Raw genomic sequence first — 25,412 nt, 5'->3', positions numbered from 1 at the left:
GAGTAGCAGCCTCAGATCACTAAAAGCATTTCAGGAGATTTTTTCAGTAGAACTTTTTAGAACTGTTCTCGAAACTGATTGCTGGTATTAATATTTCTATTTGGAATATTAGTTAAGGCGAATAATCGATAAAATAAGAATGCCAGTACCATAGTATTCATGCTCCCATGGGTTTGACCATATGTTTCATCGATCATTCTACAAAAGTTTTTGGTCACATATACTAAGCAAATTTAAACTATTTTAACAAAATTGTTTTGGCTTTATTGCATGAGTTACTATATTGTTTTTCGACTTCATCAAAATTGGGTTAAAACGTAGAATGATAATAAAACTGAAACATTAAAAGCCCAAGAGAGGAACTTTTGTGCTATTTGGTCCTTTTTTCTTCTTTTCTTCTTGAAAATCAGGCTTTTCGTATCCCTTTGGACAGTTTCTCATTTCGTATGCGGAATTGTTATTTTCCAATTTTCTGAGATGACCTGTTTGGCACTAAGGAGCCTATAAAAATAAAACAAAAAAATAAAAAAAAATAATGTAAAGACGACAAAACGGGTCTATAGCCAGTAAATGAAAACAATGAGAACAAAAAAAAATTCAACAAATATTTTGCCCGTATCCAACAAGGCGTCATCAGCATAGACAAAAAAAACAAAAAAATATAAACTAAAACATATAACTAAAAAATATACATAAAACTAAAATAGACTAACATAAAATAGATAATATAAAATTACTTACATATATAACTGTTAGCCACCTTCATGAAACCCATTTTTTTTTTATTCGTTTTCGTTTGCTGGCCATAGACCCGTTTTGTCGCCTTTGTATTCATTTCTGGCCAGTTTGGTTTTAGATCTTTTATTAAAGAGGAAGAAACCGAGACGGGTTCTAACTCTGGTTTGTACAAATTGACAGCTGGAAAGGTTCATTCGACAGCCACAAAAGTATACGGGAGAACAAGTAGCCATAGACTGAAATTTCCTAGCAGATGAATACTATTTGACCCATAAACATTTATTTACTCCTAACCCCGAGTCACAAACATGGGTGGATATGAGTCAATCCAAATACCAAGTACAACTGAATCTATACAATTGATCCCTCATGCACCTGAAACCTCTTGCAACTGAGCATTTTTTCAACTAAACCTCCATGTAACTCAACCTCCATATAACTCAATCCTCGTTTAACTGACTCCCATGCAAATGAACCATTGTTCAGCTTAGTCCCCATCCAACTAAATTCTCCTTACCCTCATTTTTTTAATGCTGCGTCATTGCCAAAATTATCCTCCCCCACTTAAAAAAAACAGTAATCTATCCTTGTGTCTTCTATTTTTGAAACTAAAAAAATTCTCATACTCAGGGCCCTAACACAACAAAATCTCATAGTTGCAGTCATAACTGCACCAAAGTACAGACAAAATCATGGAGAAAGACAACATTTTAGCATAACCTTACAACCGTCTCGTAAGGAAAATCTGTTGTTGATGTTGATTCAGCAATGATAGCTATTATCTAAATTGATCTTAATAGCACGATTTTAGTGCGGCAACAAATTTATGGGAATTTTTTAAAAGAGTTGGCAACGCTGATAAGTCAACTTTTTTCTATTATATTTCTTCAGCACTAATTGGGTACTAGAGCACCGTACAGTGCTGTTTAAGGTCATTTAACAGCTAATGATCAAATTTTCCTGCTTTTTATAATTACGTCATGATATCACCATAATAAAATGCCTTATGGCACCAAAACTCGATTGTAGCGTTGTTTTTGGATTGTAAAGGTTTGAAACCAGGAAAGATCTACCAGTGAAGTCTCCATAATCAAGAAAACTTAATTTAAATTTAAAAATACCCATTTGAATGCTCCTCTTCTCAGTCCCCTTTGAAAGCGGAAAAAAGAAAAAGAGTTTCGAAAACTTGGTAAAGGAAAAAATCATTCAAATAGAAAGCTGATTCGTTAACGATAGATGCCATTTATTTTCACATCAACACTAAATTAATTACGAGACGTATTCTTGAGAATCCTGAAAAAGTGCTTAATACCTGGACTTGTCTTATTTTTCTTTCTTTGAGCGAGGGTTTAACTAAATGGGGTTTGAGCTGTACGGAGGTGGGTTAAACAGGGGTTTAACTGAGCGGGTGTTCAGCTGAATGAGCGTTCAGTTAAATGGGTTTGAGTTGCTCTGTTGCTATTATTGTTTGTGAGGATTTAAATTAGAAGCTTGAGTTACTTAAATTTGTGGTGCCCCTGAAACGTGTTTGAATTAAATATTCTCAGGATTAAAGTTCATGTTATTTGAGAAGGCTTCAAAGGACAATGCTCATGTCAGTGTAAAAAACCATGATTTTTCAGTTTTTTACCAATTATAAATCTTTAATTATAACTTTCAGATTCACGTCTTTGGCACTGGCAACTGAGAAGGTGCAGTTGAAACTTTTTGATCAGCTGACCGACCCAAAAGTATATGACAAAAGACAACTTCCAGCTAGCGATGGACCGATTCGTGTTGGGCTTGCAGTTACTGTTACTGTGCTTCATAACCTGCAATACTATAGCCAGGTTAGCTCATTAAAGTTCAAAGATACAATTAATAATGCTGTGCCGCAGAAACTTTTGAGATGGGATCCCTGAAAATCAAGTTTTCGATGCTATCTTGCAACAAAACCAAACAGACATTGGTTATTTTCTTTCTCAATGGTCTTAATCAAAATGTAAATTACACAAATTTGTATAAAAATTTGGTAGTCTCAGTTTAATATTTAATTTATATTACCTTAGTTTTGTCCATATTTCCATTTCAAAACGGTTACTCTTCCCCTCATTTTATTTGCAAATATAGCAAACCTGAATTGATTTGCTTCCCTTGGTAGAATACCACTCCCCTTTGATGGAGTACCAACCAACCTTAAACCACAGAATCTTCAAGTCACCGATGAAGCCGTTGTCCCCTCAATGTTCACTTGCGAGAGTTCAACCATCAAAGCTCATAATTCTGGTCATATTTTCACCACCTTTTTCTGTAACGTTATCTCCAGGTATCAACAGCATCACTAAATCCTTAAAAAATAAGATGGACAAATTCAGATCTTAAGATCTATTTTTGATTTACTGTCTTAGCTTTCGTCACATTTAATAAGTTCAAAAAAGGAGAAGACAAACCTCACATGGCCCTACCAAATTTTTCTGCATTTAACACACCGAGACTAAGAAGAAGAAGTACTATCTCATTTTTGCAGGATCTCCTGCAGTGGAGAAGAGATGCAATTCAGATGAACAAAAACATATTTTTCAAGGTCATTTTTTATGTTCTGAAAAGTCTTGGGCTCTCTCATAATATATGATTGTAGAATAGTAAGAAGCCAAACCTACCCGGCTCTTTAGATGTTCAGAAGTCTTGGTCTGACATCCCGAATTTTTGACATCCTGAACTCGGTCGGTACATCTCAATTCAACTAAAAATTGTTGGGTATATATTATTCATAAATACTTTGCCTCCAGAGACACCCAGATCATCGATATAGAGTCTTCAGGATTTTTGGTGTCCAGGAGCCATTACGCATCTTTTCACTCAGGTTGCACAATACTGGGATTTGACAGCCGTGCGTGGAGGTAAAATTTGAAACATTGGCAAATCGCTAATTCCTTCAAATAACTGCAGAGACACCAATCTATCAAAAATATAGCGTTGGTTATGGTCTAGCATTTGTACCAATGATAACTAAAATAGATTTTGGTTCGAAATATGAGGAATTTGCTTTGACCATAATCATCATGGACTTAATTGGATCTTGGACTTAGACTTTAATTGGATCATAAAGTTAATTTTGATGGAGCATTAAGATCCTCTTGTACCTCCATCATGAAACCAAGTGAACGACTAGGAGTATCTGATCTCACTGCTTTCCATCTCTCCTTAGCCCGTCTTCTTATTTAAATCGCAGAGTGTGGTGACATTGTTTGGCGTGGGTGGAGGTAGAACGTAGAATTTACTGACAAATTAACTCCGAAGAAATCCAGGGTATCTATAAGGATTTCAGGGTATCAAATTGATACCACCTCAATAAGGACAGGTTATAAAAAAAGAAATTGGAATTTGTCTTTCCTTGTGGTTGTAATCATTATATTTATACTTTTTTAGCAGTGTTTGGCCTTGATGTAAACAAAAAGAAAGTTGAATTTTTTCTTCCAATGGAAATTACCAGGCTGGAGATCTTAATTTTTGTTCCTTCTTTGTCATTTTCCTGTATATGTAGTGTCATTTTTTCCCTATTAATTGAAAGCCGTTTTCTTCACAGTCAGCCTCCAAACGGTGAATTATGCCATCCGTACTAATCATGGATCCTAGCTTATGAAATATCAGCAATAATAAATCATCTGCAAACTCCGCTCTGTTTTCATGCCAAGTCGCAATTTTGTTACACAGTATTAAAATTAAAACAGGCCCCGTTTTGATACATTGAGGTATTCCACAGAAAAGCTCAAGAAAATACGATTCTATCCCATCAGTAATAGCAAACTGTTGCCGTCCGTCTAAACAACTATAAGCGATACGAATTAAAACAGCTCTAAAACATTCCATTGACTCAAGAATATCCGGATGGCTTGATTTGTCGAAAGCCTTTTCTAAGTCTGCTTGCAATATTTCTACAAATGCATCTTTATTTTTTAGATGCTCCAGGGCTTCTTGATTTGTCGAAAGCCTTTTCTAAGTCTGCTTGCATAAAATTTTGATGAGATAATGTACTCTGCTAGATTCTTTGATAAACCCATACTGACAGGGATCTATTTTATCACAGAAATCTTCTAGTAACCATTTCTGTAGAAAATGTTCGAAAAGTTTAGATACAACAGGGGTCAAAGATATAGGTCGTAGGTCAACCACCCCTTTTGGATTCGAAACTTTAGGTATTGGTGTTACAACTGCTTCTTTTAAATCATCTGGAAAGGTACCACTCAAACGTACCACTCACTCGTTTAAAAAGGCAGTAAGAGGTTCAGCTAGAAAGGCTAAGTTTTCTTTGTATAGGGTTGCTGGAATGTCTCCAGGGTAATTTGCCTTATTGGGGTCAAGTCTCTCAAGAACCTTTGCAACTTCGTGAGGGAAAATCACAGGTGTTTTAGATGGAACAGCCAAGGGGGAAACACTGGAAATTGCTTTTGCAAATACTAGCAAAATACTTATTAATAGAATTGGCGTCGAGCTTATTCCCAGATTCGTCGTATACGCTTACACTTTGCCATACAGAGGAGCCAGTGAGAAGCCGTATTCCTTTATAGTAACCGGCTGGATTTGTGGTCATGAGCTCGTTCATTTTTGAACAATTTAGGTGATCCCTGCTATTCGACGGAGACATTTTGTTTCCAATGCAAAGATTCGCCTTTGGTCATCAGCTTTAATTGACCATGTTTCACTTGCATACATAGCAATGGGGATTATGAGACAGTTAAAGAACCGGACCTTCAATGATTATGATAGTAATTTACTTTTCCAAATTGATTATAGGCTCGTGAAGCTGCTTTTTGCATGGCCCAGTCTACACCTAATCGATTTTGAGCAATCGTTGTTAGAAGTTAAAAGACTGCCGAGGTAGACAAAAGATTCTGTATTTTCAATTTGCTCTCCTTTTATTGTTAGCTGTATAACTCTGGGTGCAGAGTCTCTGGATACCCGCCTGACTTTCGTTTTGTTGTGTTGACAACCATCCCAAGGACTTCGGTTGCTGACACTATCTCGTTTGTGTCTGTTTGGAGGAGATGTTCATGACTGTTAATTTTCACGATGCCGTCTGCGTAAGCTAATTTATCGGCAAGTTTCCCTCCAATGGATGCACCGTCTGTGGTTTTAGTAAGTGAGAAAGCTGCATTTAGAAACAGATGAAATAGATGAAGGGATAGGAGGCAACCCTGAAGAGCAACTGCTGACGTCTGGAACTCTTCTGTCAATCCCTCAGGCGTCTGAACCTGGCTACAGAAGTTCAAATACATATCTTTGATCAACATTACCATGTTTTTGGGGACTCCACATTGCAGAAGTATGTGCCAAAGACCGTTGTGCCATATTAAACCGAAGGCCTGCTTAAAGTCAATAAAAAGTAAGAGCAATTCTTTCGCAATTTCTATGTTTTTTTCTTTCACTTGCCGGGTGTAAAATATTTGATCTATAGTAGATCAATCTCTTCGGAAGCCGGCCTGATATTCCTCTAAAGTGAGGTCTGTCAGGGATTTTAGTTGGTCAAGTAGAATTTTCGTGAGGATCTTTGCCGGTTGGCTTGTCATGTTAATTGGTCTGTAGTTATTACAGTCGTCTTTTTCACCCTTTTTGTAAAGGGGGGGGGGGGCAATCATGGCTTTCGCCCAAGATCTGGGGAAATAGCCTGTTTCTCAGATGCCTACTATGACTTTATGATAGATGTCTACCAATTCTTCTGGGCCCGACTTAATTAGCTCTGACTGTATGCCATCTGGGCCTGGAGCTTTATTTGTTTTCAGAGATTCTATAGCAGCAACTACCTCTTCTCGTAATGGTGGTGGACTTGGATCTACTGGGTACTCCGGTAGTCGAAAAGACAGTAGGATAGATGGGTCAGGGGTTATTGTGGGGTTCAGTTTCTGGCAAAAGTGTTCCTTCCAGCGTTCCCGACTCTCTTCAGAATCTGTGATCAGTGGTTCATGTTTATATAACAGGGTTGTTGCTGTGCCACGGGTTTCTTTTTCGACAGTTCCCGTACTTTTTTGTACATGTAGTGGCTGTCATTTTTTGAAGGCGTTTTCGCATTCATGACACTTGTCGCTGGCGTATTGGCGCAGAGCCTGCCGTATTTTTTCTCTACTAGACGTTTTAACCTCTTGTATTCATCCTGGCTTTGTCGGTCTTGTTTGTTGGCGTAAATACGTTTTTCATCACATATATCGATGATTTAGGGTGTGATCCATGGTTTTTCAGAGCGGGACTGTACTCCTAAGATTTCATTGCCCGTTTCTCTGATGATTGAGGTGCTTTCATCAACTAGATGGTCGACTTCCTCAGTGGTTGGGATTCCCGAGAGCTGAATGCTTGACAGCTTATTCGAAAGAGCAGTTTTGCATTTTTTTTTCTTGTTTCAACATTTTTTAGGAGATCGACAAGGTATTTTGGGTAGCTTTTCTTGGGTGGTTGGGGTTTTTGGAGGCGCATACGGAGTTCTGACATGACTAAAACATGGTCTGAGTCAAAATCACCACCGGCCAAAGATACTGTATTCAGCACTGACGACTTCCAACGCTTGCGGACCAGTGTAAGGTCAATCATATTTGAGGTTCGGCCGTCTGGGGATCTCTATGTGACCTTTCTGCGTTCTCTATGGCGAAACATTGTGTTGGTAATGAAAAGCTCGTTATCACGACAGAAATCTATAAGCATTTCCCTCCTAAGGATTTGTCTTCCATGTCCGAACTTGCCCATTGTGTCTTCGAAACCTGCATTTGATTGTCCGACGATAGCGTTAAAGTCCCCAATGACAAACAGAACATGCTTCTTGGGCACCTGGTCTATGGTGTGTTGGAGCTGGGTGTAGAAGTCTTCGGCATCTCGGTCACTCCGGGAAGAGTCGGGGGCATAAACTTAGATGATGGAACTGTTAGCGATGGAACCTTTAAAACGGGTGGTAATGATGTGCTCTGAGAGTGGATTTATGACAAGTAGAGATTTTTTAGCACGTTTTGAGAGTAGAAAGCCAACATCTTGACAGTGAACACCGTCGCTTCGTCCTGAGGTGATGAAGGTGTTCCCGTTTGTGGTTTCTATTCCATTTATAGGAAGGTGGGTCTCTGATTATCCAATAATATCCCAATGGTAGCGGTCGATTTCATTTAAAATTAATTCCTTTTTTCCCGGTTTAACAAGTGTTCGTATGTTTAATGTTCCAAGTGAAAGTGGTCTTTGGGGTAACTATTGGTGTCTTCTCTGACTGGAGAGTCGTCAAATCGGTTAAATAATCGTCGGTTGCCCCGGACGCGGTAAATGAAACATTACCATCATCATCGTTATCATCATCAATAATATTATCATTTTTAGTATATATAACTCTAGATATCAGACTGTCGGTTGCCCCGGACGCGGTAGCACAGGTTCTTATTCTATTTTTTGCCATTTCATATAAAAGAGAAGGAGTTTCGTGACATTTTTGTCAGGATAGTGGTTTGCCATTCCTCTGTCTCCTTAGCAGTGGCCATTGTCCATGGTTCTGGATCATCTGCCCTTCACAGTTGTCCCTCCAGAAAGGGATCCTCCCTTTCGGTGTTCTGCAGCACCGAGCAATTTGACCCATTTCGGGGGGAAGGTTTGTAACCACCGGGAGGTGTCAACACGCCGGTGGGCCCTATATGGTGTACATCTTAGGGGCCTTCCTCCTCCTACGCCTGTGTTTATGACACCCGGGCTAGGGTGTCCCAGTTTCAATTATGGACCCCTAAGAACTAGGTCCCCCCTAGGTCCGTGCCTTCTATGAAGGTATCCTACATATCTGCAGGACTTTAACCTATCCGCCGCCTGGGGACGCGCTGAGTGGCCTGGGGATGGCCCCCTACTAAGAATATGACTCAGTAGGACTCAGTAAATTAAAAACCTGTAAAAAAAAAAAACAAGAGAGAAATACAAATGTCTTGAAAAAGGCCTTCTTTCAACCAGCCTCAGTGCAGGAAGGAAAATACAAAATATGGATAAAAGTTCACAAAGAAACATATAAAAACAAACATTTAAAAGAGAAACTAATATAAAGCAGCAAAATTTTTTTTTCTACCTGCAGTGACAACAATAACAATTGCACAAAGGTCTCGGCCAAAATATTTTTACTTCTTTTCTTTTTTTCTCCGGATAGGATTTACCTTGTTATTTTTCGGCGTAAAACATTTTCTAGTTCTAGATTTATTGCATTTTCTGAGACTGTATGGAAACCAAAAAAACTTCAAGTTGATGCTTTTGACTCTTGTAATATGTCGAATTCAATGTTAAAGGAAGAAGCTTATTTGCAATTACCTCCTTATCCTTTCATTCAATGGTTTTGATGAATTCATTTGTCTAATTTTGTTGTAGGAAAAGTTTACTTATTATTCATTTTCTTTTTTCTTTGTATTTAATTTGGGCCCTCCTGTTTGCACAGTGGTATTTATATAATTTATTATTATCGTTATAATACTTTTTTATAGCGAACCTTGGATAAGCTAAAAAAAAGGGTTTTAACTCTATAAAATAAGTTCAGTTTAATCTCTAACTTTACTTCCGATTTGGGAGGTAGTCTAGAGAACATACTTTTACTCGTACCCGACGCACAATAACCAGACCAATGATAGAGCCTTAGAAGCAACTTGCAGGCTTGGAAAGCAATTTTGCGTCTTTAATACAAAAGAACTTGGAAAGCCCCAACTATATGCGTACGAGTTTATATTGGGAGAGGGGGCCCAACTTCAAGATGTCCTTACCAACTAGGAGCTGGGCACATTTCTCTATTCTCTACCAGCCCCATCTAAGTTTTAAAAATACTTTTTTGGATTCAAATTAATTCTTCTCGTCAGTACTTTTTTGGAACTGTATATTCGTGAAATGAGCTACTACTACAACTGACAACTCACTACAGCACAAAGTCACTTAAGGCCAACACAAATACTTACACTTTCCTCTACCCCTTTTCATTCCATGAATTTACTCTTTAACAAATTGCAAAAATGCTGTTCCCGTGAATCCGCTTTCTCTTCTAGAAGAACTTCTTATGGTTTGTGTCTTGACTGCTTTCTGCAGTCAAGACTTTTCCTTTTTTCGCTTTTATTTTGTTTTTCATAGAAAATTATTTTCGTTTTTTCTAGGACCTTGCATCCACTTTGATCATGGAGCATTCCTGGAATGACGATCGGTTGACCTATGAAGACATTCCAAACACTCCTTTAGTCTTAAGAGGGGGTGATGATTTTGCTAAGAAAATTTGGAAACCAAGTGTCTATGTTGTGAACGAAAGAAGGTCATCAGTAATAAGCGTACCGCAACCAAATGTGCTTGTGACAGTGGCACCAAATGGTGACGTTTCGTACACTTACAGGTTTTTCTCTATTTTTGATTTTTTTTTAATTTTTTAAGAAGTCACTCCTAGCATACCTTCATTGCTAAGGCAGAGAGGGGGATGGAGATATTAGTTTCAACACAATAAAATTTGAAACACTTTAAAGCACAACAAGTTTTATATATACACCGTTTTTAATGCATAAGATGTAAACATAATAAGACAAATGTAAACATAAGACAAATGTAAACATAAGATAAATGTAAACAAGAGACATGAATAGATATACGGGTTCTCCTCTTTAGCTGAGGGAGAGAGATATGAGTCCTTTAACAAAACATTATCGAAGATTTATTATCACTGCGAAATTCATGGCAGCATTGGTTGAATGATAATACGCCATTAATACCAAAACTTAAAAGAGGGAGCCAACGAGCAATGTTAGAGTTGAGAATCTTAACCAACATTCAAGACATCATCATTGCTTGAAGATATGACGGCTGTATGCACTAAATGAATGAGCTAATCAGGTGGCAAAGGTGGAGACGTAAGTATTGCGCCTCAATAGTCTGGGGAGGGAAATAGAGTGACTGGAAACAATCCAAATTAAAAAAAAACTTTCTTTACAACATAGCTCAGAGCACCCTCCACTGCTTGATTTTTGTCTGAACAATGGCCAAAACCATAAATATATTTTGTATAATCTCAAAGCATCAGCGGTCATACTCCATATAGTACAGAATTGGTCCAGAAAAATTAATACAATTCTTAAAAACGAACCATGGTTATAGATCACTTATCCAAAAAACTAGCAACTATAGAGTCTATCATAACTGTACGTCTTTTATTTACTTCTGTCAATTTTATGACACAGCTGGTGCATTGCTGCTAATACTACTATCAAGCTGATGTAGCCCCAAATCACCTGAGTCCAAAACAACTGCACAAGCTTCTTATGTAACCTGATCTATTGAAAGCTTCCTTATTTACCCACGCTTGAAGTTCAAATTGCCTATGAATCATTTTTACGACCTCTTACAACCCCATTCAGTGAGGACACGCCTTATTTTATTGGCCAAATATAAAGGATAGAAAAGGACAATCTTTGGCAATCTGTCGTTCATCGTTCGCGCAAAACATTTCCTAGCCATCTCAATCTTTCTCTCATTATAGCCATAGAAATATTAAGCACCTAAAATTATCCTTGAACAATTCCTTTTGAAAATGTTTAGCAAATCCTTCTCTATTTCCAAAGCGGCCATGCTACAAAGCCCTACTTGACTAATGACAGCATTATATCTTCAAATACTTTATACGTGATTCAACAAATTGTCTGGTTCCTACTCTTAAACTTTTTTAATAGTGAGAAAGCACGATAGGCCTTAGCTCTTCAATTTTTTTTTTATTTTTATTATAAACTTTTCGTATATTCACTACATACATCATCTTCACTAATTATTCTGCCCAGATAAGTAGAACTATCCCCTTGAACGACGTTTTCGTTTCCCAGCATCAGCTTTTCATCTTCACTAAATCCTGGTCTAAGCAACATAATCTTCTTATCATTAATTTTCAAGACTCCTGTGGCTTGAACTCTCAAAATCTAAAAAAAATACATTGATTTTCCTAACATTATCCAGGACCTCATATCATCAGCGTAATCTAAGTGCACGATGGTTTTACATTTCCATTTCATTCTATGTTGTCCCACAGCCTTTTTCAAGCTGCCTAGGACGAAGTCCATTGAAATATCTCATGTGAACGAGGATAGAACACAACATTATTTGATTCTTGATTCGATACAAAAAACTACTAGCCTCATTTCCTACCTTCACCACAACAATATTCATATATAGCAATGATTAATTTTTTGCATTTATCTGGTATGCTATACGGCTTTATTGCAACTGAAACTTTGTGTATCTGAATCTCTTACAAATGAACCGTCATGCATCTGACCTCATGCACAACTGAACTGAATGTACTGAACTGACCTCAAGTCAATCAATCAATCAATCAATCATTTTATTAATACTAAACTGTATTACAAACGTAAAGAAAAATTATTTAGCCCAAGAAGCTTGGCTTGTTGTGGGTAGTACAACTGAACTGAATGTAACTGAGCTCTCGTGAAATTGACGCCCCAGGTAACTCAGCCTGTTCAACTGAAACCTAGTGTAAGTGACCCCTGTGCAACTAAAAACTCATTTAGCTGAACCGTAAAACCAAACCTTATGCAACTGAGGCTTAGTGTAATTCAACCCACGTTAAACTGAACCCTCGTGCAACTCAGCTCCCATTTAGCTGAACCTCGTTTAACTGAGCCCCGTACAACTGAACCCTGTGCAACTGAACCCCGTAAAACTAAGCCCTCGTACAATTCAGCCCCTCTTTAACTGAACCCTCGTAAAACATAGTCCCCTTTTAACTGAACCCTAATTAAACTTAACCACAGTACAACTCGACCCTCACTTAAGCACGTGAAGCAAGTGAAGGAAAGACGCTAGAGATTCTTATCCATACTCCCACGAATAAAAAATATCCCTTTAAAACAAACCCAAAATTCAGGTCTACGAAGACTCTGAAAATAGCCCTTTCTTCAAGGTTTTCCATGAAAATATCAGCTTCTATTGGGTAAAGGGGGCACCCATTGGAAGCCCATATTTTTGGGTTTATGATTACCGGGTAAAAGAGCCTTCTTATTTGAAAGAAAAATGTGAGATCATAGATCGATCCTACAAAAGGTTTTGTCCCCGTGGGTGCACGTTTCCTTGTTTTCATGGTTTTCCTAAAATTCATCCACTTTGACCAATTGTGTCCTTGTTTAATTGCTACAGCCAAAAATAGGAAAACTCTTATCAGTTGTATTTCACCCACTAATTGAGGCTCAAAAATCCTTTATTAAAAATTCCGCTGATGTCGTTTCTAAGGTAAAGCAAGTTTCGGTTAAACCAAATACAAGAATTGGGAGTTTTGATGTGGATTCAATGTATACCAATTGTGATTCCCAAAAGGCCGAACTCATTTTAGAGGATAAAGTTAATTCTGACCCTTCTGTATCAGAAAAATCTACATTTAATCAAATAGTTCTTCCACTTACATTTTATTGCAACAGAGCTTCTTTTTATCTTAGGCAGTGCAATCGCGCTGCCTAAGTAAAGAACGATGTTGGCATAATGTATTATTAGTTTTTTTTTTCATACTAGTGCACTTCGTATCGAAGGAGTTGTCGTATAAACTTCGAAAGGGGCTCATACGATTGTAAATTGGAGTGGCTAGTGCCTACTTCAATAGTCGAAAGTAATTGGAAGACAACTAACACCCCTTCCACGCCCACCATTTCTTCAAACACATCAAATAAAAATTTCGAGATAGCCATTTTGTTCAGCGTAGTTGATTTCCTCATAGAAAATATGTTTTTGAGGAGGACAATTCCCCAAAATCCTCAGGGCAAGGACACCCCCCCTCAGGACACCCCTCCCCCCCTACCCACAGCGTTGTAGTAGAAACTTCAAAAAGGGCTCATTCGATTGGAAATTAGAGTGGCTATGCCCTTTTTAATAGTCGAAAGTGATTGGAAGGTAACTGACACCGCTTCAGCGCCCATCATTTCCCCAAACACATCCAATCAAAATTTTGAGATAGCCATTTTGTTCTACGCATTTTAAAGTTCAGGAAATTATACCTTTGAGCAGGCAACTCCCCCCATAGTCTTCAGGACAAGGGTTATAAGTTATGTCCCGGGGGCATATAAGGTTTTATTGAAATCTTTGTCGTAGAAACTTAAAAAAGGGCTCATTCGATCGGAACTTTAAGGGCTAGTGCCCTTTTTAATAGTCGGAAGCGATTTGAGGGCAACTAACCCCGCTCTTGCGCCCACCTTTACCCCAAACACAGCCAATCAAAATTTTTCGATAGCCATTTTATTCAACGTAGTTGAAAGTTTTGTAAATTAGGTCTTTAAGGATGACAGCCCCTTTCCCCACAGCCCTCAGGGCAAGGGTATTAAGTTATGCCCTGGGGGCATATAAGGTTTTTGTAGAAAGCGATGACAGAGAAATTTCAAAAAGGGCTCATTCAATTGGAAATTGAAAGAGTTAGTGCCCTTTTTAGTAGTAAAAAGTATTGAAGGGCAACTAGCCCCCCTCTCACACCCACCATTTTCCTAAACACATCCAATCAAATTTTTTAGATATCCATTTTGTTCAACGTAGTTGAAAGTTCTGGAAATTCGGTCTTTAAGGATAATAACCCCCCGCAGAGCCCTCAGTGCAAGGTTTGTAAGCTATGCCCTGGTGGCATATAAGGTTTATAAAGAAAGTTGTTGTAGAAATTTCAAAAAGGGCTCATTTGATTGGAAATTGAAATTGCCCTTTTTAATAGTAGAAAGTAAGTTGAGAATAGTTAACCCCCCTCTCACGCCCACCATTTCCCCCAAAACACTTAATCAAAGTTTAGAGATAGCCATTTTGTTCACCGTAGTAGAGAGTTCTTAAAATTGTGGAATTAAGGATGACAAACCCCCTAGAGCCCCCAGGGCAAAGGTTGTAAGTTATGCCCTGGGGGCATTTAAGGTTTTTAGATATAGTTGTCGTAAAAACTTGAAAAGGGGCTCATTCAATTGAAAATTATGAGGACTAGTGCCCTTTTTAATAGTCAAAAGTGATTGGAGGGTAACTAACCCCCTCTCACACCCACCATTCCTCCAAACACATTCAATCAAAATTTTGAGACAGCCATTTTGTTCAACGTAGTAGAAAGTTCTGGAAATTAGGTTTTTAAGGGTTATACCCCCCCCCCCAGCCTTCAGGGAAAGGGTTTTAATTTATGCCCTGTGTGCATATAAAGTTTTTATTGAAAGCGGTGTCGTAGAAACTTCAAAAGGGCTCATTTGATTGGGAATTAAAAGGGCTAATGTTTTTTTTAATAGTTGAAGGTGATGGGAGAGCGACTAACGCCCCTGTCACACCCACCATTTCCACGAACACTTGCAATCAAAATTTTGAGATAGCCATTTTGTTTCATGTAGTTGAAAGTTCTGGAAATTAGGTCTTAGAGGATGACAAACACCCTAAAAAAGCCCTTGGGTTAAGAGTTGTAATTTATCCCCTGGGGGCATACAAGGTGTTTATAGAAAGTGTTGTCGTAGAAACTGAAAAGGGCTCATTCGATTGGAAATCGAAAGGCCTAGTCCCTTTTCAATAGTCGAAAGTGACTAGAAGGCTGGACATTTTTATGGTAAAGATCGATGTGGGTATAATTTATTATTTATTTTTTTTGTTGTTGTTGTTGTTTAGACCAGGGCACTTCGTATCGAAGGAGTTGTCGTGGGAATTTCGAAAAGGGGTCATTCGATTGAAAATAGAAAGGGATGATGCCCTTTTTAATAGCCGAAAGTGATTGGAGGGCAACTAATCCTCCTCCCACGCCCACCCTCCCATTTGTCCATTATATTTAAAAACTAAATGTTGCCTTAAGATAAATCAAAATGCACTGTGTTAATGCTAATTCCCAATAAGGCATCTCGGTAGAATCCCAAGAATGGCTGAGGGTATTATGTTCAATTTTTCGGGGCTACTTCTGCTCTTAAAATTTAACCAAATCAAAGTAACGTAAGTGTATCCAAGCTATCAAAGTAAGTAAACACATTTTTTTGGCAAATGGTATAAAGTTTTCTATTTCAGGTCAACTAGAGGAGGTATGAAACTAAATTAAACACTACTATTTGTGTCCAGATTTTTAAAAGGGTGCATGTTATTAAAAATTGCTGAAAATTTTTCTCCAGCATACAAATAGCAGGCCAAACTATAAAGTCTTAAAAAAACGAAAAGATTTAATGTATTATTTTCTTTTTCCCTGGAAAGATTATGTCAATATAAAACAAACCGAAATTAATTAAAAAGAACTTTTTCCACAAAATAAGTTTTTCAAACAAATGTAAAGAACTCCAGTAAACAAAAAATTAGCAAAAATAAAATCAAATAATTTACCAAGCGTGAAACTACCACATATGAGCATCGATAAATAAATGAAACCCAAAACGAACAGAAATTACAATAAATAACCAAGTCAAACTCAAAACGAGCAGAAATTAACATAAGTTGGGCTCAAAGCCCCTATGCCTTCCCAAGACCAGAACATAATTTGCACTTTACTAAAAGAAAACACAAATGAATGTGCATTGTCAGTTAATACACATATACTGATATTTAGTAATCAAAATGTTAATATTATTTGATTTATTAAAGTCATAAAAGTAAAAATATTTATATTTTTTTTAGTAAAGTGCAAATTATGTTTTGGCCTTGGGAAGGCTTAGGGGTTTTGAGCCCAATTTATGTTAATTTCTGCTCGTTTCAAGTTTGACTCGTTTATTTATTGTAATCTCTGTTCGTTTTGGGTTTCATTTATTTATCGATGCTGATTTGTGGTAGTTTCACGCTTGGTAAATTTTTTTATTTTATTTTTGCTCATTTTTTGTTTACTGGAGTTCTTTACTTTTCTTCGAAAAACTTATTTTGTGGAAAAAGTTTTTTTTTTTAGCAATTTCCATTATAGGGGCATTTTCTTTGCACAGAAATATGGGCTCCCAATGGGCACTCCCTCCCCCCCCCCTCTTTCACCAAATAGAAGCTGATATCTTCATGGAAAACCTTGAAGAAAGGGCTATTTTGCAGTCTTCGTAAACCTGAACTTTGGGTTCTTTTTAAAGATGATATTTTTTATTCGTGGGAGCATGGGGAAGAATCTCCTGGGCATTTCCTTTAGTTGCTTAACTTCTTGTATCCAAAGCTCAAATTTAATGAAGAATCAGAGGTAGGCAGGCGTCTTCCTTTCTTGGATGTCCTGCTACACCGTAATGACTTATCTTTTCAGTTTGAGGTCTAGAAACCTAAACATGATGACAGTTACTTAAATTGTTCCTCTAATCATTCTCCCGCTGTGAAAAGATGAGTGGTCACTTCCCTAGTTGATAGAGCGTTGCAGGTTTCCTCGCCACGTTTCCTGGATTCAGAGCTCGACCACCTTAGAGATGTTTCGTTTGGGAATGGTTATCCAATTAGTTTAATAAATTCTGTTATTGAAAAACATATTAAAAAGCTATCAAATAGTGACAGGCTTTCAGACCACATTTCCAAAGATCTAAGGAAAAATAAAATTTGTCTTATTTTTGAACCAGTAAAACCATCAGCTCTCAAACTTGTCAAGGTAAAGACACTATCCCGAACGGTGAAATCTCCGGTGTTTACAGAATTCCATTCTGTTGTGGCCTTTGGTACATCGGAAATACTGATCAACGGCTTACGGATAGATTAACTCAGCACTCTACTTCAATTGATAATACTCTTAAAAAGTGCAAAAAAAAGAAAATTTTGAATCTGCCTTTGTGGAATACGTTTATGACCACCCAGACTATACTGTTTTGTTTAGCCAGGCTAGCTTAATTTCACACGACAAAGGTATTGTTCAGCACTACAGAGAGGCTGTTGAGATCATTAAATACCAACATTTAGGTCTAGCTTTGAACAGAGTAATCCCTGAAATAAATCTTGAACCACCTTCGTATTCAAATAATCAAACGTGTTGTCAACCACTTTGGTCTCTAAGGGTATCAGCAAGAAATGTAATTATTAAAATACGAAATCAAATTACTTAGTTCTCCAACTTATTTAATTGCTGGTTCATTTGTTTGTGTGAATGATTTTTCTTTTATTTGTCAGTTGCTTGCTAGTATCCTTCGATGGCCCTTCAAATTTTTGGATTTTATGCAAATCGCAGATATTGGTGAATGACTCGTTTTATGGTTGTTGGGTATTTGGTTTTAATTCTTCCAATTTTTGCTTTTATTGAATTTTATTCATCTCTTAACTTTGTTTTTTTATTGGTTTTATTAGTTTGTTTTTTCACGTTGACTTTCTGCGTTTGCTTTTTTTGTCTTCTTTGACATTTTCCTTAGATATATTTTTTTTTGGTTCGCGCTGAAGAAGAGAGGCGGTTGTCCTCTTGATATATTCATTTTCGTTTTTTTCAGTATTTTTACTTGGCCTTAAAAAACTCGATTTTGATCGTTTCTTCTTTATAATATTGTCTTTATATGTTGGTTAATACTTTTACGTTTTTTGTTATTTTTGTATGCCCCATCGATGTGAAACCACCCCCCTCCTCCAAAAATTAATAATGTATCCTTCTATTCTAAATATTTGTGAATTACCGAAACTTTTCTTACCCAGGGTTCGAAAAACCTTGAAGGTCATGGTTGCAGCAATAGCTACATTGCGACCCATAGTGGCCAAAATCTTAAAAAACATGTTAAAAAAAGCACTATCTCATAAGAAATACTTGTCATTAATGCTGATTCAGGAATGATAGCCACTATTTAATCTCATCTTAATAGTAAAAGTGTATTGTAGAAACCTTTTTTACGGTCATTAAAAAAAAACGCAGATAAGTCTCCCTTTTTCTGTTTCAATTCTCCAGCTTCAATATGACAATTAAACATCATATAAAGCTGTTTAGTTTCATTTGGAAGCTCATATCATAGTTACGTATCTTTCGTAATTTCTACATGACAACACAATCACAAAATACCTTAGGATACCAAATTGTCTTTTTTGGAGTATAAAGGCTTGAAACCATAAAAGGTTCACTTCTGGAATAGACAAGATAAAAACACCCTTAATCTGGTTTTTAAAACCCTCCTTTTAACTACTCCCCTACTCAGTAATCTTTCAAGTGGAAAAAAGGGTTCGGAAAAACTACCAAGTGAAAAAAATCATTGAAATACAAAGCTGATTCGTCAATGATAGAAACTATTTGTGTGGGCTGGGTTTCACGGGGGCTCATATGCACGAGAGCTCAGTTAAATTTGTTTTCCAGTTGCATAAGAGTTTAGGTAAACGACGGTTCATCTGCATGGGGGTTCAGCTGCCCAGGAGTTCAGTTAAACAGGGGTTTAGTTTCACAAGGATTCAGTGAAATGGGGTTAAATTGCACAGAGGTTCAATTGCATGAGGGTTCAGTTAAATTGGATTCAGTTATCCATGGGCTCTGCTAAACTAAGGTAGAGTTACGGGGAGGGGGTCATTTATACGCCAGTTTAGTTGTATTTAGGGTCAGATGTATGAGGGTTCACTTGCGCGGGGTTCAGTTACAACCAAACATCCATTGTGACTGAACCCTTATGTAACTAAATCTTAGAGTAACCGAGCCCCCGTGTAACTGAACTCCGTGCAACTCAATCTGATTCAACTGATCCCTCATGAAACTCAACCTCCGTTTAAAAGAACCCTAGTTTAACTGAACCCCGTAAAACTGAACCCTCGCGCGACTGAACTCCTTTTTATAACTAAACCCTCGTTCAAATCAACCTCTGTTTAACTGAACTTCCTTTCAACTGAGCTCTAATAAAACTCAATCCTCATTCAACTCAATATCCGTGCAATTCAATCCTCACTATAGTTTCATGTAATTAAAACCTCGTGAAGCTCAACCCCCCTTCACCTCAACTTCTGTGCAATACAACCCTCATTAAACTCAATCTTTATTCAACTCAATCCCGTTTAGTCCGATCCTGCCTGACTCAAACCCCATTCAATTCAACCGGATTCAGCTCAATCCTCCTAAAATCAACAATATAACTCGAAAATATATTTCAGCCTGTTCTGTCAGAAGTGACAAAAGGTGATTTTAATGGAATGGTCTTTATTTGTAAGTTCTTTTTCATGCCACCTTGATGTAAAACTATTTCTCCTCCTTCTAAAAGACATTAATTGATTCTTTCGTCTTAAATATTTGAAAATTAATTATAATTTTCATACCTGGGGCCTACACACACTTGAAGGTCACGGTTGCAGCAATAGGATCAGTTGAGAGAGGGTTTAGCTGCATAATGATTCAGTTACAAAGGGATTTAGTTACATAAGGGCTGTTGCACGAGAATTCAGTTAAATTGGGTTCAGTTGCACTGGGGTTCATTTACACGACTGTTCATTTGGCATTTTGTATCAATCTTTCTAATCTTCATTTTACAATAACAATATCAATATCAATACGGTTGACTGGCTTACCGTCATTTGAGCACCCTGTTTACGTATTGACTAAATTATGCCTAAATACTGAGTTCGGTTTTATTAATACTTTCCTAAGCTAGACAATATTTAAATGCTTCGGTATTTATCATGAGCCCTGCTTCATGCCTATACCACTCATGCTTCCTCCCTGAGCAAATAAATTGAATATCAATAGTTTCATGCTTCCAAAGCTCTGAATTCATCAGTTAAAATATCAACACGATTGTTATTTTATAACGTTGTAAAGCTCCAAGCCACAATTTTTATATTGTTTAAAATATTATAATTGTTATGATCCTTGTGAAAAGCAATTGATTCCACAAGTGCAGGTCAGATACTAATACATTAAATCTACACAAAACGCGTAAACAGCTTAGAATTAGATAGCAAGAAGTCCTTGGACCTCTAATGGAATGGAGGTTCTGTTCAATCTTGGGCTTATTTTGCTCACTACATAGTTTTCCTCCTTCGGCCAAGCTATTTTATCAACAAAATTGACGCCCTACTCAAGCAATCTCAAGCCTATTACCTCTGAATCATTGTATTTTTGTTCTCGCATGTACTATACTACAATGGGAGGCAGCCCATAATAGATAGCTTAGCTAGGAAGAGACTATTCACCCCAAAAAGGCCACCAAAACAAGTTATCCATTAATTAGATTCCAGTTCAAAGTTGTGTTGTTTACTAGGCTATAATATCTCTGAGGGACACCATACCCCTAGGCAAACTTGTGAAAGGTTTGCCTGATGCCACCATAAGGCCACGCAAGCGGGGTCTCCTTGTCAGCGATGGGGGCAGAGAAATTATTTTATTGCAGAGCAGAGACGCCAATCCATCTTGAAGTACCGGAACAGCTCCAGTATTTTATACCCAGTTCACCCTCACCAGCACATTCTTTGGGGTTATACTACAGCTATTGATGCTTATCCTACAAATTTTCTGAGGAACGACGATTATTATGCTATGAACATCACTCTTTTGATGCTCCTAGGCCCCGAAATTAAATATCCTGCTTTTGAGGTTCAGGAACGCACCTTAAAGCTTGATAAGCGGCAACACTGGAAGCTATTCATAATGGAGGAAACAAATCAAAAGTTATTTAAATAACTAAATAATGTGTTACGTATAGTATTTTTCAAAAAGGAAAACGCTAACTAGCATCAATTATTCAACAAGGAGCACACCACAAAAATCATTTTACACGGTCAATGAGGGAAGGGGATTCTCTATCAAGAATACCTGTTTCTATAGATAACCCATTTTATAAAATACAGGGCATTTTGAACTTTTTAGCTTTCTTAGGAAGTGTTTTAAGAAATAAGTGCCATCGTTTCTAGTCATGTTAAACTAAAGTAAGAAAAGTTTAAGACCACTTCAGACCACTATTCAGACCCTGATGCTTGTAAAGATAACGCTTTCTGTAAAAAAACATAATAGATGGTGGTAACCAGCTCCTTATTAAGCTTTAAGCCTAAATTTTGTATTTTAGGGTTCGTTCAAATGTGTACTGCGGCCAAGACATGTGGAAGTATCCTTTTGACACACAGTATTGCAGACTTGCTTTTGAAAGCTGTAAGTGCCTCTTTTACTTTTTTAATAAATCTTTTAGATAATGCGTGTATAATATGCACTATTTATTTAACAAATACTATGCTGTAAATAATATAGACTATTTAAATAATTTTAACTATTAAAAATAAATCTTATGAGTTTTAGAAAGACTTTGATATTATAATGCTAAAACTTAATTATCATTTAATATTGCTAATTTAATTTAAACATTAATTATATTATTTAAATACTAAACATTAATTATTATGAATAATAATAAACATAATTAATAATGAATGAAATAATAAAACCTATAAATAATATTGGAAAATGTGACTTTGAGGGGCTATACTCTGAAACTTATCAAGGTTTAGTCCCAAATTTATCATAAAGCATTTCACCAATAAACAACTATGATCTGCAAAAGCTATGGTGCACAAAATGATATCAACCCTACGAATAAGTTCGAATGATGAATTATATTTAAACAACCAAAAGAATTCGGTAGATGGATATTAAACAAGAAATCCGTGCTATTTACAGAAACCGTTGCTTAATGCTAACTGCATAGGCTACACATATGCGAAGTCAGGCGCACAGCAGCTTGGGTCTGGTAAGCCTCTTAAAATCTTAGCTTCAGACACTTTAAGGGTTAGAAAACTCTGTAAAATACTTGTTGAACTACAAGGAATTGGTTGTATAGTGTTGCACAATCAAAAAACCTTTAGAATAACAATTAGCGTTACCTTCTGAATAGTAATGTGAATTAGTTGAAGTGGTAGGGACCAACAAAGAACACTTTTTTTAAGCTGTATTTGCGTAGGGGTGTGTTTCACAATTTATAGTCCATGAGGCTAGTGTCAAAATGATAATGATTAATGTCTTAAAAACCCTCTGATTCGATAATTCAAAAGTTTTGTAGAAACATTTTGGTAAAATACTTTTCATTTCTCCCTTAAAATGAAATACGTTTAGTTAATTAGTCCAATCTAGTTTGATTCATTCTTTTCGTTTCTTTAGATAATTAGAAGTTTGAATTTTGCCCAAAATGTGCCATTCATTTTTTTTTCAAGTATACATTAAAATTTTAAGAAAAAAAATCAGATTAGATGGATTTTATTAGATTGCCCAGTTCTTAAATAGTTAGAAAATAACAATTTATAGCATAAATAGTGAAATAATCAAGATTTGTGGAGGAAGGGAGCAAGGCCGTACCAAAAGGGGCGTCAGAGGGGTTTGAACCGATCCCAAAATGTTTTTTGACTTGTAAAAACGTAACGAAAATGAACATAAACAAATTTTTGTATACGTTTTTTGAAGTTTTTTTCGTATAGATCTCCCCCCCCAAAAAAAAAAAATCTTCGAGTAAAACCCACTCCAAAAAAATCCTGGGTGCGGCCTTGGAGGGAGTGGAGAGTTCTTTCTTGGAACTGAACTAGTAGTCATGTTTTTATTTTTATTGTCATGTTTTTTTTCTTTTCCTATCTTGGTAAGGAAAGAATATTGTTGATATACGTTCTGTTTTTAGGGTCTTTGGATACTGAAGACCTGGTTTTAGAATGGAAAAACGAAAACGGGACAGAAATAATTGGAGAGTCCTTCTTACCAGAATGGAAGCTTAAGAATGTAAAGAGCTACACCACAAGCTTCCAAAGGCCTAACGGTAAGTCAATCAACAGATTTTCTTTCTACCTTCAAATAGATCTGCGACAAAAATTGCCGTTTTTTTTTTATTGATATTTCTATAAACTTAGAGCAATTTGAAATAAACTCAACGCATCGCCTTCTGTTATTTTTACCCTGTTTAAATTCGGTTTGGGCCACCCACAACCTATTAAAATATTCAATGTTATTATAAATTCAAACTGATTTTAGGAAAACCTTAATTAAGCCACTTTATAAGAAAGGTGATAAAAGTGAGAGTGGTAATTATCGAGGCATTAGTCTGGTCTCTGTAGGTAGCAAATTGCTTAGTAATATGATACTTTTTAGACTGAGAGATGCCGTAGACAAAGTTTTAAGAGAAGAGCAGTGCGGTTTTAGAAAAGGTAGAGGATGTGTTGACAAAATTTTCACTCTTAGGTTAATAATTGAGAAGTGCCTAAGTTTTCAAACACCTTTGGTCCTTAGTTTTATAGATTATGGGCAAGCGTTCGATTCTGTTGATAGAGGAGCCTTGGTAAAGGTCTTATCCTTGTATGGTAAACCAGACAAATACATTAAAGTGATTAGTGTTATGTACGAGAATAACACTGCTGCGGTTAAGGTAGGAAATGAGGTTAGCAGCTGGTTTTGTATTAAATCAGGAGTTAAGCAGGGTTGTGTTCTATCCCCCTTTATATGGATTATTTTGATGGACTTTGTTTTAAGGAGCACAGGAAAGGCAATGGGAGACTACGGAATCAAATGGGGAGGAAAAAGTCTCCTGGACTTGGATTATGCTGATGATTTAAGCATCCTAGATGAAAGTGTGAGCAAAATGAATGAAGTTTTAGAGGTTTTGCGAGTTCAGGGTGCTAGTATTGGTTTGAAAATTAATGTTAGGAAGACTAAGTCACTAAGGCTAGGAATAAGTGAAGATGAAAAGGTGACGTTGGGCAATGAAAAGATTGATCAGATGGGCAGCTTCACTTACCTTGGTAGTATTATTAGTAAAGATGGTGGGAGCAGTGCAGATGTTAAAAATAGAATAGCCAAGGCTCAGGGTGTTTTTTCACAGTTAAAAAAAGTCTGGAAGAATAGGAAGATAAGTCTGCAAACCAAGATTAGAATCTTAGAAGCTACAGTGATGGCAGTGGTCAAATATGGCTCTGAAGCATGGACGCTCCAAAAAGAGGATGAAGATTTGCTAGATGTTTTCCAGAGAAATTGCTTAAGGATTGTTGTGGGTACCCGGCTGACTGACCGTATTTCAAACAATAGGCTATGCAAAAAATGTGGCTCAATACCGCTTTCTAGGTCTATAATGAAAGAAAGGTTGAGGTGGTTGGGGCATGTTGTGCGGATGAAGGATGACAGATTGCCGAAGATTGTTCTTTTCGGCCAACCATCTAGGGCTAAACGGAAAGCAGGTCGTCCCCGTCTGGGGTGGGAGGACGTCATAAAGGAAGATTTAAAGTAAATTGGAACTTCGTGAGCGGGTGTAAAAAGGGAGGCTTTGAATAGATTGGGGTGGAGGAGGAGCGTGCGTAGCTGTGTTGGCCTCAGGCGACTTGGTGCTGCGATGAGTTGTTAGTAGTAGTAGTAGTAAACTGATTAATTGGAAGAGTTCCAGTTATATTCTCTCTCTTGTGTGCTATTTAGTAAAACTTCATTAGAGACTAGTTTATTCTGAGGACAAGCCAAAATAACTTCAGAGTTTAGTAATTTTGGTAATCAGTTTTTAGTTCAACCTCTCAAAGCTTACCATGGTTAAAGATTGCTTCAAAAATTACTGCTAAGGGTTTGCTATTTTTGTTTAAACTCCCCCGTCCTACAGCCTACCGTGAAATAAATTAATATTGAGAGTATTTTTTTTTTGAAAATAAATCACAATCTGATGGTTTGAGGAGCCATAGCGGTTAAATGTCCATTTTTATCAATAAAATGAAAATGACACTATCTGCTTTAGATGGTTTGAATGGTAGCCCCACTTACATTTCTTCTAATTCTTACCCATTCTAATTTGAATTGATTATTTACTTTAATTTCTGTTTGTCTGTAGTTTAACTCTTAATTCGTAGCAATTTTAGTTAGTTTTAGTTCAAATTACTTA

General features: G+C 36.9%; 1 protein-coding gene across 1 annotated transcript in view; it reads left to right on the top strand.

The window, feature by feature from the left end:
- Positions 1–2,325: 2,325 nt before the first annotated feature.
- Positions 2,326–25,412, top strand: part of LOC148939639 (gamma-aminobutyric acid receptor subunit pi-like) — a 42,602-nt gene continuing 19,515 nt past the window's right edge. The window contains exons 1-4 of the mRNA XM_089106972.1: positions 2,326–2,567; positions 9,846–10,075; positions 21,597–21,679; positions 23,187–23,321. Of these exons, the coding sequence (XP_088963098.1) occupies positions 2,349–2,567; positions 9,846–10,075; positions 21,597–21,679; positions 23,187–23,321 (667 nt within the window). The 5' untranslated portion in view covers positions 2,326–2,348. The remainder of the gene's footprint in view (positions 2,568–9,845; positions 10,076–21,596; positions 21,680–23,186; positions 23,322–25,412) is intronic.

This window comes from Artemia sp. Qi Xiang Cuo, chromosome 21, assembly GCF_049724085.1.
Source record: "Artemia sp. Qi Xiang Cuo chromosome 21, ASM4972408v1, whole genome shotgun sequence".
NCBI lineage: Eukaryota > Metazoa > Arthropoda > Branchiopoda > Anostraca > Artemiidae > Artemia > Artemia sp. Qi Xiang Cuo.
The sequence above is the reverse complement of the archived record's forward strand: the minus strand, read 5'-3'. Positions and strand labels throughout refer to the sequence as shown.